At 41.6% G+C, this 15190-nt stretch overlaps 1 protein-coding gene across 1 annotated transcript in view; it reads left to right on the top strand.

The window, feature by feature from the left end:
- The window catches only part of cyribb (CYFIP related Rac1 interactor Bb), a 45514-nt gene extending 33955 nt beyond the window's left edge, over positions 1–11559 (top strand). Inside the window, exons 6-12 of the mRNA XM_087789209.1 lie at positions 2517–2656; positions 5819–5896; positions 9334–9450; positions 9515–9594; positions 9747–9873; positions 9936–10006; positions 10793–11559. Coding sequence (XP_087645335.1) covers positions 2517–2656; positions 5819–5896; positions 9334–9450; positions 9515–9594; positions 9747–9873; positions 9936–10006; positions 10793–10859 — 680 coding nt within the window. The 3' untranslated portion in view covers positions 10860–11559. The remainder of the gene's footprint in view (positions 1–2516; positions 2657–5818; positions 5897–9333; positions 9451–9514; positions 9595–9746; positions 9874–9935; positions 10007–10792) is intronic.
- Positions 11560–15190: the final 3631 nt, after the last annotated feature.

Here is a 15190-nt window from a genome sequence, read left to right as displayed (position 1 = left end):
AAAAAGTAAAAATGTTTTATAAATCTTCACTAGTTTTGTTCAAAAATTATCTTAGAAATCTCCATTGGTTTTCATAAAAAATATTTTAGAAATCTTTATTGGTTTTGACCTAAAAATTGATTTATTTTTAATTTTTTAATCTACACTGGTATTGACCAAATAATATCTTTTAGAAATCTTCACTGGTTTTGACCAAAAATATTTTAGAAATGTCACTGGTTTTGTCCAAAAAATATCTATAGCAATCTTCACTGATTTTAAACAAAAATATTTGTAGAAATCTTTACTGGTTATCATCAAAACAAGGGTTTTTGAACAACAAAGATTCAAGCACCCTAATGTTAAACTTGTGCAAGAAAAATGCAGGATAATTATTGTCGACCCATTCACCAAAAAATGAAGTGGAATTATTTTGAGGTCTGATGAAGGAAACTCATGGGAAAGAAGCTGATCCTCAGTCTGGTGGTCTTGCTCTGGATGCTCTGCAGGATCTTTCCAGGAGTATAAGGGCAAATTAATTTGTTTTTCTTTTTGTGAGTGACCTGAAGTGATCGCAGAGAACCGGTCCAGACAGACTCTGAACATATGCTGTACATGAGTGTTTGATGTATTTAATCCAGAAGATTGTATGGATTACATACACTCAAAGTGCTGATCATGGCTTCCCTGGATTACCTCGTCTGTTCTTTCTCGCCTTCATGCTGGTTGTATTCTTCTACACTGTACTTGTTCTGCCGGAGGCTCCGTGGGTGGATGTTTAAATGGCACTGAAAGAAGATAAATGAAAAGTTATTGAGTAAATTTGGCTCGTCTTCCCAGCCAGGCTCTCCTCACGCATGGCTGCCTGCGACTGCATTGGAATGTAAAGGCTTTGTATTTACGTGGTGTCACAACAATGAGCGTGATCCAGTTTGAACCTCGTCCCGGTCCTTCCTCGTCGCTGCCAGTGAGATCATTAGACCCTCGTCTCATCTGCATCTGAGCGCCGGACCCCTCCTCGCCCAGACTGGCACTGGGCCTTGGGCACTTTGAGTGTCTGTGCTGTCCCATTGTGTGTCTCTGTGCTCATCAGGAGGCTTCAGCTGGCACACACACACACACACACACACACACACACACACGCTCAAGTGTCTACACCACGTCCGTGTAAAACGTTCTTGTTCCACTCGTTGCAATATTGATCAAACTGAATCTGATCCGTATCAGGGTTAAAATATGTTTCAACCTCTTGTCACAAGTTTATTCTTTCTTGTATTATTAATACACTGTTGTGTGTTTGATGTAGTTGTGTGTGTGTGTGTTTGTGTGTTCAAATGACATGGTTTATTCACGTCCATGAATAAGAAATGATCTTTATTCTTGGAACACTTTATTGACAGGCCGTTTTATTATTGTCTAATTGATCGGATTATAAGGAAATCACCGTTGAGAACGTTTGTCAAGAAAAATAACTTTAAAAATATTTCAACTACTTCCTTTTAGAAATTGAAAAGGGTAGTTTTTGGCTAGAAAAAACAAACAAACTTGTATTTCTTAATAACAACTGTAGTCAAATACTTAATGGTTAAAATAGTCAAAAAAGAAAATGTATTTATGTTTTTTATGACTATTTACTAAATATTTTAACGACTCCTTTTAAGATTTGAAAAAGTGGATGCATCTTGAAAAAAATATTTTTATTGATTTATAGTCAATAATATATTTTCAATTAAAGACAATACATATACATTTAAAATGCTTATTTAACCTTTTATTTAATTTTTTAAAAAATACATTGTGTTATATAACTTTTGTGCTTTTTTCAAATTAACAAAAATGGCATTACAAGTGTACTTCTTTTTATTGGGTACATTACTGAATATTGCGTGTCAATATCACAGCAATATCGGGTTGAAAATTGTAGGCAAATGAAGTTTGTCAAGTGTTTATTTGGCTGAGAAAAGATACAGGAAGCTGGAAGTAACACATACACAATAAACATTCATCCAAAACACTTTTCGCTGAACTAAAAGCATTCAAAGGTCTGGAGTTTTAAGCACTTTTAACACAATTAAATATACTTTATAGGGGTGGATTTATTTCCAACATTTCACTTTTGGATTTTATATTATTGTTCATCAGTTTCTGTTAATTTGCATAAGAAGGGGCGCGGTCTCCTTGACTGGCAAGTGAGCGCTGATGAACTCCTGTAGCCTCAACTTAACCATCATCAGTTCTACAAGACGCATGAGCTAAAAGTAACGGTATTTGATTTATTTAATATATATTTTATCGCTGTCATGTTTTCTCTGATGTTGGTTTGAAATACAACTGAGTTGTTTGTAAAGTTTGCATAGGAATCAAAGGTAAATATCTGGTGGAGAATCACATTGTTCAGATGAATCTACGCTGCTCTGTTTCTGTCTCCATGATTGAACGTGGAGTCCCAGCTCTTCAGGATCAGCAGCGAGACCATATTTCTGTTCCTCGACAGCCTCTCACTCCCTCTCTCTCTCCCTCCCTCTCTCGCCCGGCAGAAGCGGCGCTGCACGGCCTCCTGGGAGCTCTGACGAGCGAGACTTACGACGACCCCACTCAGCATCTGGAGCGCGAGCAGGCGCTGGCCAAGCAGTTCGCCGAGATCCTGCACTTCACCCTGCGCTTCGACGAGCTCAAAGTAATCATTCTCCTCTCGTATCGCTGTAATCTCTCGCTCGCCACTTTTCTTCTGCTTCTTACGGTCAAATCTGCTCTTGGATTCACACTTTCGAACACACTTGAATCTGCTCTTTATGTTCCACGCAGAGATGGAACCTCCACCACCCCGCCATGGATCAATTGGCCCTTAGATTATGACCACCTCTGTGGTGTTGATTTAATGTTTCTCAAACCTTTTTTTCTTCTCATACATCTTTCTCTTAATGTCTTACTTCCTCTCCTTTTTCTTTGTTATGAGGTAAAAAAAACTTTATTGATCCCTCAGGAGGTCTCCTTCGGGAAATTGTTTGGAAATTATACTGAAACATTTCAGTATTTAACTCCCTATTAGACCTTCTTCTGTTTCACACACAGAATACAATGTTATTTGTTTAAGTTAAGGTAATATTATCATAAAATAACTCTACTTCTCCCATATTTTCAAGTTTTTGAGGGTTTTTGTCCTTCTCGTTATTTACATATAAGTGAACTCCTGTTAAAAGATCGTAAAATATATTTAGAAGTCGTAGTGTCGTTTTGAGTAGAATTTGAAGGCTGCCCTTCCATCGGTGTCCTGCAGGGGGCAGTATCATACTTTCCTGCGTTAACTTTGCCCGAAATTTTGAGAACTTGAGGGAAAGTGAGAATGATGTTGGGGTACACGCCACTAAATAGTTTGTAAGTGTTTATGTTGAATTAATTTAACCTTGTGTTGAAGCTGTGTCACTGAGGAAATATGTTTTTATTCAGGCGTCGATCCAAAATTTTCAAGTGTGACTGGAAACATTTTTGTTGGATGCGGTGCGGAAAAAAACATGTTTCAAATTCCTGGTTTACACTTTTGTCAATTATTGGTCAAGCAACTCTTCTTGTTTCTGTTTCAAACACAAGATTTAGTTTAAATGTAAACGGGTCAATATCTGTTTATATGTCAAAATGGCCGCCATATAAGTGGAACAACCACCGACCGCCGTCTACCTGTGAAACATTTGAGATGATCTTTCATTCCTATGAGATTGAATAACGAGACAATGATCTTCTTTTTTTTTTTCCCTTGTGAACAAATATATGTGTCTTCACAAGACTAATCACATTTTTACTCAATAAAAACACGTTTTTAAATAGAACTGTCGTTTTATCGGCGAGAAAACGTGGTCGTCGTGAACCTCGATCAAAAACCTCTTGTTTTCCAAGAATCTTCCAGCGTCGTCGCTGCTCAAATCATATTTCCAAGAACCCCGACCCGTCTATGGCGGTCTAGCCGGGGTGTCGGTTGTCAAACAAATAACCAGCGTGAGCTCATCTGTCCAGACAGTGGGTGAACCGGTTCCCCTTTTCACCCCTCGCTCCTTAGACACACCATCTTAAAAAAAAAAAAAGTCTTCGCGGCAGCCTCGGGCCGTTTGTTCGCCCCCCGTCCCAATTAGCGCCTCCATCCAGGCTGGCGAGATGAGCAAACGTAGGTAGGGGGGCGGGGGGGTGCAAGGTGGTATGCCAGGCCCATTCATCAATCTTTCACGTCGCTGCACCAGCTTCTGACCTAGTTCTACATGTGTGCGGCGCCGCCCCTCCCTGCCGGCCCGGACAGAGTGGACACAGACACAGTACCGGCCCATTGTGGCGGGATTACGGTGCTGCCAGTGCAGTTTCCAGTCCGACAAGCTCCGAACATGAGCGCAGATAATGAGCCACCCGTTCCGACTGGTGAAGGGAGAGAGAGGGAAGCGATCCGGTTGGCCGGTCCTCGCATTTAATCCCGCAGTTTAAATAGGATCCTGACGGCTTTATTGCTGCGCTCCGTGAAGGAAACGGCCAAATTTCTCCTGAGAGCGGCTGATCTGAGAGCGTTTGAGTGCTTCACGTGCACTCCAGGAGATGAAACTGTAATTGTGTTTGTGTCCTTTTTTCTGTCGTTTTTTTTTCCCCCTCTTTCCTAGATTTGTGTCGTTGCGGGAAATTGATCTGTCATAATAATGCTGCGAGAACAAAACTGAGTTTTCCTCTAAACCCTCTGGTGTGTGAAGGCATCATGAACACTTCATGAGTTTACACAGCTTTACAGAAGCACGTCGTGGAAACTGAAACGTTATAATTCACGCATGAATGTTTTTCTTGACGTTTTATTTTGTGTTAACTGTTTTCATTGTCTGTAAAATCTTAAATTCAAGCCACTGCAGCATCGCGGTGCAGGAATGTCAGGAACAACTTTCTGGCAGTTATGAGAGGAAGTGTTTGTGATGGACTTTATTAGAAGATTACAGTCGAGTTGCTCGTGGAAAAAAATGAAGCTCTACAATATGGCTGTTGATATTTGTCTGCTAATCTAGTGTTTACACAGGGGGGGGGGTCCCCACCCCTTTCTGCACCACCGACCCCTTAATGTCAAGATTTATACTCACACAAAGACCTCCAGATAAAAACAGTACAAAAATAAATTTGGATACAATTTGTATTTCACTCATTTTCACTAGTTAACGGTCGTATTTCTATGTGGGAACTTGATTAAAACCAGTGTCAAGAGTCGCAGTCTAATGTAGAAAATACCAAAACCAAACTCAAAAACATAATCAATAAAACGTTTACAGTTATTTCAATTGTAAGTAAGTAAGTAATGGTTATTTCTAGAGCGCCTTTCCATTCTGGCAAAAATAATATTCTTATACATCTTTTAATGTTTCGATTTGTTTGGACTTTAGACAAACAACATTTTAACTTTGTTTCACATCAGTTTTCCATGTTTAAAGCAGTCGTTTTATCAAAATCCTCTTTTTTTGTTTGTTTGTTTTGGTTGTGTATTAAAAGCTGAATAACTCGGTAACATTAGTTAATCCTTTTTTTCTCAAAACTTACATTTATTAACATTTTTTCATCTTCTATTCACATTAATATTTACTCTCAGGAATTAAATATTTATAAACGATGAGCTTTAAGGAAAGTTGACGCTTTATAAACCTGTATTCTTTCAATTAACAATTTTTATCTTTTTAAAATTAAATGTGTTTGTAATATCTTTACACTGCGTAATACAATACGCACATTACACCTACATTACTAGTTAAGAACCATGGAAGCATCTTCTAGACCTTCAGAGAACGTTGCAGTCAAAACTGTCTTTGTGACTCGATGGTGTTTGTGTCCACAGATGACGAATCCTGCCATTCAGAACGACTTCAGCTACTATCGAAGAACGCTCAGTCGGATGAGGATCAACAAAGTCCTGGTGAGTCATTGGACGTCACAAATTAGGAACCGATCAATACTTGTGATGGAATCGAGCAGCAGAACAGCGAGAAAAATAAGATGCACATTTAACTGAGCCAACCGTAGATTGTTGTCTCTAGGAACTCTGGTTTCCTCTCACCATCCATCATCTCACAAAGCTTGGTGGATGTTCTACCTCCACACGTTTTGTCTTTGCCAGCAGACGTGACACTTCTTGATGAATAGACGGTCAAGTCTTCTCCCCGAACACCTAAAACAGTCAGTCAGTCACCACGACACATCCAGGACAGCAGGACTTGACCGATCACTCAACTTCCTGTCTGACGCTCAGCCAGTTTGCACTGTGGAAACACTTTTGCAACCCTGGGGGCCAAATATAGCTCAGCAATCAATTGATGTGTATGAGCCTGAAATATGTTGCCTCATCTATTCATCATCGAGCCACTAATCCACCGTTTTTTTTGTTTGTTTGTTTTTTAAGAATCCCTTATTAGTCCCGCGAGGGGAAATTCGGTAGTGCTTTTGACAGCCATTCACACATACTGATGGGAGTAGGCTGCACACTTGCGCTAAGTCTACCATCAGGAGCAATCAGGGTAAAGTGTCTTGCTCAGGGACACAACGACACAAGCTTGTCTGGAGCTTGGATTGAACCTGCAACCTTTTGGACTGCAGGCAACCACTCTACCATCTGAGCTATGACGCCCCATTTACTCCTTAAACCAGACCTGGACAAATTTCAGGGTCCACATGAAGCAATTTGACTGTTTTAATGTGGCCTCTGAGGTTCAAGGTCATGTGTTTTAACACCTTTTTTTCCCTCTTTTTCCTTTTTTTAATTTTCATAGTTTCGGGGTCGTTTCCTCTTGATGGCCCCCTCACAACAGTAACTGTATGTGGCCCCTTGGGAAATAATGCCAACCTCAGCGCTAAAACTTTTACAACAATTCTCAAAAAAACCCCACTAAGAATTATTATTTAAATCACAATGATACTTTTTTTTAACCACATTATTTAAATAAAGTATTTGACTCTTCCACTACTTGAGGCGCCTCAACTGGCCCCTCTCCATGTGGGGGGACCAGTGGTTCTATTACGAGTCTCTCTGGAAACGACCGTCCTCCTCTCCTTATGTTATAAGTCCAGACACCTTTTTTGTAGAAAACTTCAACAAAAAATCAACTTAAAAAATGAAAAAAAGCAAGAAAATGAAGTGAGAAAACAGTGTTAACATCTGTTTTAATTGTTTAACTAAAGCAGTCACTGATGACCCAATAATGTTAGTGAAGTCTGTGATTACTGTATCCATCAAACCGGCCGGAACAATAAACCGGAGTATGAAGCTGTAACAACACGTGCAGTTTAGTCCCAACACGCTCTTAGAACATCGTCGGAGAAGTGAAGGCACCTAATGGTTGATCGAGTCTCATCAAACTCCCGTTCATTTCCTTCATGTCATTGATCGCGTGGTTTAATGACGAGCCTCCACCGGGCCGACAAACACCGGGCCGACAAACACCGGGCCGACAAACACCGGGCCGACAAACACCGGGCCGACAAACACCGGGCTGACAAACACCGGGCCGCTTCAGCCTCAGACTGCAGGCGACATTGAAAACACCTGGCGGGAACAAAGGCTTGTCTCCTCCTGCGCCAGCTCTGGATTTTTGTCTGCATATTTAATTCCAGTAGACGCCTTTTATTTTCCACACACGCTGATTAATCTGCGCTGGATTTCTAACGCGTGGAGCTCAGAGATGGTCACCGCGGGGACGCAAGTGTTCTGTGTTGTCAGGACGATTCGCCCGTCAAGCGAGTGAACGTAGACGTGCAGCCGAGAGGCCGCCGAGGCAGATTTTGAGATGTGACGGATGTTTACCCGAGATTTTTTTTTTTTACTATCACAACAAACCACAGCTGAGAAAAATGATTAAAACATTCGTCACCACAGACACCAGCTCAGCAGAAACCATTCATTATTCTGAAGTGTTTATCAGGGAGAGACGACTGGGATCCTGGCTCCTGCAGGGGTTTGTCTTCTTTTGTTAGGGGTGTCACTTGCTGAGCAGAGGCTTGATTTAAACAAAGTTAAAAAAAAAAAAGGTTATTCTGAATTATGAGAATATTATTTGTGGCTCTTTTTTTACATGACAATTGTTAATAATAGTAATAGTTTTTGTACAACACAGCACACTAAGTATCCTTAAAACATTTTTTTTAAATCGACAGTAAGCCTTATAAACCTTAATAATTCTGGTTGTGCTTACAGTCCTGGAATGATATTTATTTATTTATTTTTTGCATGTGGTACACTGAACTGCATATTTAGGCCCAGTAGGATTATTTTCTGAGGCTCTGTAGTATTATTTTCTAAAGGGCTGTAGTATTACTTTCTGACACTACGTAGTATTACTCCCTGAGGCTCCTTAGTACTCATTTCTGAGGCTCTGTAGTGTTCATTTCTGAGGCACCCTGGTATAACCCTAGAGGCATTGTAGTATTACTTTCTCAGGCTCTGTAGTATTACCCCGGAGGCACTGTAGTATTACTCCCTAAGGCTTCATAGTATTACTTCGATAGGCTCGGTAGTATAACTCCCTGAGGCATCACAGTATTAGTCCTCCAAGGCGCTTGTGTTGCCGTTTTTGCTGTTGTGTTACTGTTGTTGCAGTTGTGTTACTGTTGTTGCTGTTGTGTTACTGTTGTTGCAGTTGTGTTACTGTTGTTGCTGTTGTGTTACTGTTGTTGCAGTTGTGTTACTGTTGTTGCAGTTGTGTTACTGTTGTTGCAGTTGTGCTACTATTGTTGCAGTTGTGTTACTGTTGTTGCAGTTGTGTTACTGTTGTTGCAGTTGTGTTACTGTTGTTGCTGTTGTGTTACTGTTGTTGCAGTTGTGTTACTGTTGTTGCAGTTGTGTTACTATTGTTGCAGTTGTGTTACTGTTGTTGCAGTTGTGTTACTGTTGTTGCTGTTGTGTTGCTGTTGTTGCTGTTGTGTTGCTGTTGTTGCAGTTGTGTTGCTGTTGTTGCTGTTGTGTTACTGTTGTTGCTGTTGTGTTACTATTGTTGCAGTTGTGTTACTGTTGTTGCAGTTGTGTTACTGTTGTTGCTGTTGTGTTGCTGTTGTTGCTGTTGTGTTGCTGTTGTTGCAGTTGTGTTACTGTTGTTGCTGTTGTGTTGCTGTTGTGTTCCTGTTGTTGCAGTTGTGTTACTGTTGTTGCTGTTGTGTTCCTGTTGTTGCAGTTGTGTTACTGTTGTTGCTGTTGTGTTGCTGTTGTTGCAGTTGTGTTACTGTTGTTGCTGTTGTGTTCCTGTTGTTGCAGTTGTGTTACTGTTGTTGCTGTTGTGTTCCTGTTGTTGCAGTTGTGTTACTGTTGTTGCTGTTGTGTTGCTGTTGTGTTACCGTCGGTCATGACTGGATGACATCTGGCCACAGGCGGAGGTGGAGAACGAGGTGAACAACGAACTGGCCAACAGGATATCTCTGTTCTACGCCGACGCCACGCCCATGCTGAAGACGTTGAGCGACGGCACCACGAAGTTCGTGTCCGAGGTGAGTCACGGAGTCCTGACCTCTTGACCTCTGCAGCTGTTGCTCACGCCTCCATCTGTTCTAGAACAAGAACCTGCCCATCGAGAACACCACGGACTGTCTGAGCACCATGGCCAGTGTTTGTAAAGTCATGCTGGAAACACCGTAAGTGTTTTATTTTAACCTTTTTAAGGTTCTGTATTTTCTCTCACCTGTAAAACCACTGACTGTGCTAATAAATCAGCTTTCTAACCATCATCACTGAGCCCAACTTCACTCGCATGTCCACGTGTTCTAACTTCCCCTTGTGGCCGCAGGGAGTATCGCAGCCGCTTCACCAGCGACGAGACGGTGTCCTTCTGCCTGCGGGTGATGGTCGGCGTCATCATCCTCTACGACTACGTTCACCCCGTCGGTGCTTTCGCCAAGTCTTCGAAGATCGACGTAAGTACTCGCGGCCCTGCTAGCGTCGCCATTAGCATCATGCTAACGTCTGGTTTCGGCAGATGAAAGGCTGCATCAAAGTGCTGAAGGATCAGCCGCCCAACAGTGTGGACGGACTCCTCAACGCTCTCAGGTGAGTCACCAACACGCTTCACCACATCTTCATCCACCGTGTTGATTAACCTGCCAGAGAACTTTAATTTACGGTTGAAAGTTAAGTTTAAGCTTTAAGTTTAATCATGATGATAATGGAGAAGTTATTTGAACAATGAGTGATGACTAACGTTTTAGATTTTTATAACTAAAGGTAGAATTCTGTCCAACATTAACCCACAAACCTTAAACCATTCGTAATAAAACGATAAACTTAAATAATGTAGCCATGAGCACAATGATTGGTTTATAGGAAAAAACGGATCATAAAAGATGAATCGACGCGTCGCAAATCTTGTTAATGAAAAAAACACTTCACTTATTGTCTTTAAAGGACTTGAAATATATTTAAACTAGTCCCTGGAGTTAAGGTAATACACACACAGTATTATCTTGATCTTTAAAGTATGTACTTTTTTGAGTATTGTTTTGATTGTCTAAGCGCTTTGTGACCCTGGTCTCGAAAAGCGCTATATAAATAAATATTACTTACTTACTTACTTACGTCCAGTGGCAACATTATCAGTGCAGTTCATTGTGTGACCTGAGTGGCAGTAGTGAGCCCGCATAACATTTGAATCCGAAGAAAAATAATTTCGGTTAAAATGTATTTTTTCCATTTACACTGGAGTCAGAGTTGAATAAGTGGAATTATTTGAGTCTTTATGACGACAATATGACTTTGAAACATACTTGTATACGTCTATGTAAGATTTTATTTACAACTTGAAGTCAAGTCTGAGCGTGACATGAGGTCTTCCTGCAGGTACACCACTAAACATCTGAACGACGAGTCCACCAACAAGACCATCAAGAGCATGCTGCAGTCCTAACTGAGCGGCTCCACTGTTGCCTCACGCCTGCTGGAGGGGAGTCTCCACCGCCCCCCCCCCCAAAAAAACTCCCCCGAACCGATGACCTGCACAGAATGTTTGTCCTCTATCGTTGCTGTTCTTATCAGAGAAAAAAAAAAACGAGCTCCTGCTCCGCCTCTTTTTTTTTTTTTTTCTTCTTCTTCTTTTTTTTTTCATGAAGATGCTACTGCCGTTCCAAACGTCTTTTGCTGTGCCAAAAAGATGTTGCAATGTTCTGGTGAACGTCCGCGCCGCAGTGGCAGCTACTGAAACCCTGGTGGAGACTTTGACCAGGGACTTGAACCTATGAGCGAGAGAGCGAGCGAGAGAGAAAGAGATATATATAAAGAAGTATATATTATTTTGTTGATCCGTTATTTAAGATGACATCTGCTGCATGATGAGTATCGTTCCACTTCTATTTAAAATCTGTTTGATCCAAACGGTACCGGTCCCAGACGAGATTGAAGAGTACTGTTTTATATTTTTTATAGGTTTTTAATTTGTGCTTGTTTTCATAGTCGTTTCTTCTGCAAAACCTTAAACTGTGACGTTTTGAGAATTCAAACGTTTGGGAGTCGATACTGTAATGGACAGTATGATGATGATGATGATGATGATGATGATGGGAGATTTAAAAAAAAAAAAAGAAGAGAACTCTTGTTTTCTACAACCTCAACTGTTTGTGTATTTTCTTTCGGGAAAAGTGTTTTTTAATCTTGTGACTCAATAATTAATGTTTAAAGAAAGTTGTTTTTTTAAATTGAATTATTTGTATCTTTAAATTTAAGAAAGAAAAAAGGATTAAAAAGATAAAATTGGGCATTTTAAGATTTAAATAGTTTACCTGTAAGGTACATTAAATGAAAAAAGTAATTGAAAAAGGTCATAAAAAGGTTTAAGTAGATATAACTCGGTTAATGTAAAACAATAAATTAATCAAATAAATGTGTTAATAAAAAAGATTGAAGTGTTTCCAAAACAAACAAAAAAATGAAGAGACGCGAAGTAGAAACGTACATTTAATTTGTCTAAATAATCTTTTTGGGGGGTAATACAAATACAAATATAGATATTTTAAATATATTTAGGGGGAAATAATCTCACTGTATCTTTCCCTGAGTAAAAAAAAAATCACATGAATCATTTTATGTGTGAAAATGTCTGGACATTAACCGTAAAATGTATAAAAGTCTGCGTTAAAAAGAAAAGTATTGATAAAATAACAAAAAGAAATGAGCATCGTCGGTCGTGTTTTTCCACAAACGGACGAACCCGAAATAAAAAGCTTCCGTCTCGGGGTCTTTAATCTAGTGATCCGTCAACGGAGCATGAAGGACTTGATGTTCGTCCTCCTGACCTTCCGCTGTGGAGGTGGGCTGGTCCCTCCTGGTGGGGGGCGGGGGGTGCACTGCAGCATTCGGAGCAGAACTTGTCGGGGTCAGGACGGAGTGGGTGTGTCACTGCACCACTGGCTGCTGGGAGCTCACCAGTGTGTCGCGGAGGAGAGGCAGCCGAACATGTTTCACAGCAGTGACCATCTCCTGCTGTGACCCTGAATGCACCACCGGTCGTGTCCTGCGGCGGCTGTTTCCAGGCAGGAGAACCTCTCTGCTCCTGCAGTCGTGCAGGTGACGCCTCCGTTCAGGAGCGCCTCCAGGAGCTGCTCCAAATATAAGACGGAATCCAGGGAGAGATGGAAAGTTTTTCAGGCAGAAACCGAAGCAAACTGATGCAGAATTTCACCTTTGTAGGTCCGTCTCTTGACCCGGGTACGTCTTGTCCTTCATCCACTTAGAATGTGGTTCACTTCGCTGAGCATCTTCAACACTCCTATAAGTTAAGCAAGAACTATGAGGAGACCGTCAGCTTCATCAGCATACATCAAAGATCTCGGGGTCTTGTTCCCCAGTAAAGGGGTGTAGAAGGTGGGTCGTGGCAGGAGGAACTAGGGTGGGCAGTAAGGCTGGGGATCACAGAAAGTTTCCTTAATGGATTCATTTCATTAGATTCAGAATTTGCTCTTAACTATTACTTACTTAAACAATGTAAAACTTTCTCAGTTTGACCTCATGCATGCTCTGCCCTCTATAGGCTGTCGCTATGACTCTTTAGTTACTCTATTGAAGGGGCGGGGCCGGGGTGACCCGGGGAACACTCGAACAGTAGATATATATTTTCATTCATTCATTATCTACCGCTTTTTCCCTAACTGGGGTCACGGGTAGACTGGAGCCTACCCCAGTATCATAGGGCGAGAGGCAGGGGACACCCTGGACAGGACGCCAGTCTGTCGCAGGGCACACAAAGACGGACAACCACTCGCACACACACTCATACCTATGGACAATTTTCCCAAAGTTCTCAATCAAACTCTGTATGTGTTTAGACTGTTGGAGGAAACCCGTAGTACCCGGAGTTAACCTATGCATATAAATAAATATATATATAATATTTTTATACATGTATAATTCATGATCATTTTGAATGATGACTTGAGTTGTGTGTCGTTCAGGTCGTCTACAGACGTGAAACGTGACCAGGATCACAAGAACACTCGTTGACTTGTGAACGACATAGAACTAGCTACCTTTGCAGGTCTGAGTGTGTACTTGTGTAGACGTTGTGTTCTCCAAAAGTGTCTGGACTATATCCTCGATGTGGGTCCCCTTCACTCGGGGGGTCTACTGTTAACGGTTGGCTCCTGAGAGCGCGAGGCAGACTAGTTTCTCATCGGTCTCTGGGGTGAGACGAGAACACATTTCTCGGAAAGACAACGTTCGCCCTCCGAGACCCTCCCCTCCCACTCTCACTCCCCCCTCCTCCCCTTCCTCCCACGCTGGCACAGATGCCACCCCCGCCTTGTAACAGAACCCCCCCAAAAAAAGAAAAAAAAAAATCCCACTTCCTCCCGCACGTTGCTTTAATCTGGGATTCTTTGTTAATCATTGGTGTCACAACATCAACGGCTGCTGCTGGATCTGCTGCCAGCGCTGCTGTAGTCGTTGGCATCAGGAAGTCGCCGTCGCTGGAAGTGTTGCTTCATCCTCTCGTGTCGAAAACTACTTGAACACATTGGTTTTTAAGAAGCTTCAATACCTGGTATCTTGTGCAAAGGTTGGGTCGTGGGGGCAGCAGCCGGGGCCAAACATCCTCCAGATCTTTGAGCGGTTCCAGAATACACGTCCCAGGTTAGGCGTCCCTAAAAGGTGCCCGAGCCAACGGGTTTCTATGGAAGTGGGGACTGAGAGTCTCTCCAGCAGAAGAAACTGATACTGAGCCTCAACTCGAGGAATTGTTCTGAAAAAACTTCAAAATTCACAAATCTACTGTATTTTCTATGTTATTTTGTAGCAGATGCTAAAAAAGGCTAACAGGCTAATAGTGTGTAGTGTAGACAGAAGCAGGGCCGGGTCTAGGCAGGGGCAAGAGGGGGCCTGGCCCCCTCAAATAAATGTTGTGCCCCCTCAAACTTACATTTAAGTAAGTAAGTAACAGCACAATGCCCCCTCAAGATTTGTGGCTGCCCCCTCATACATGCCTGTCTAGACCCGGCCCTGGACAGAAGACGGAGACTCACAATATTTACCGTGTGTGTAGCATGTGTAACAAAAGAAAAACTATGTACGTATGTTAGCATGGTCAAGGCTAAAATGCTAACAGGCTTGAATAACTAGAATAGTGACTTATATTAGTGTTAGCCCGGTCGAAGAAAAGACAAAGAAAAAAGTTAATTAAACATGATTCTGTTGTATTGAATGAAACTTTATTTTATAGGAATTTTATTAAAGTGCAAATAATAAAATCAATACACACAGTGACGCAGTAGCTCGCAGCAAGAAGGTTGCCGGTTCACTTCCAGGTCAGGAGGAAGCCAGCTTTTGACTTTTATTTTTTGGAGTTTGTTTACTCCTCCCATGTTGCGTGGGTTTACTCCGGGCACTCCGGTTTCCAATAACATACAGAAATTATCTGTAGGTATGAGTGTGTGTGTGAATGGTTGTCTGTCTTTGTGTGCCCTGCGACAGACTGGATTTCTGTCCAGGGTGTCCCCCGCTTCACACCTCCTGAAGACACTGAGATAAGCGACTAAAGAAAATGATTGAAAACATGAATTTATGAATATCAAGGTATTTTTTTCCAAAAGAGATTCTCTGTTTAAGGGACTATAAATACTGTGAGTCCTAAAAGAAAACAAATCAAGTTATTTTAAGGGTTAAACTAGTCACAGACATCGCTACAGATCTGTTTTATATTTCAACCCTCTTAGGAGGGCCACAATAATATGGACGAGGGGCCACGTGAAGGGG

The sequence above is a fragment of the Callionymus lyra genome, chromosome 4 (assembly GCF_982586985.1).
Source record: "Callionymus lyra chromosome 4, fCalLyr1.hap1.1, whole genome shotgun sequence".
Classification (NCBI taxonomy): Eukaryota; Metazoa; Chordata; class Actinopteri; order Syngnathiformes; family Callionymidae; genus Callionymus; species Callionymus lyra.
This window is presented reverse-complemented; position numbering and strand designations above follow the sequence as displayed.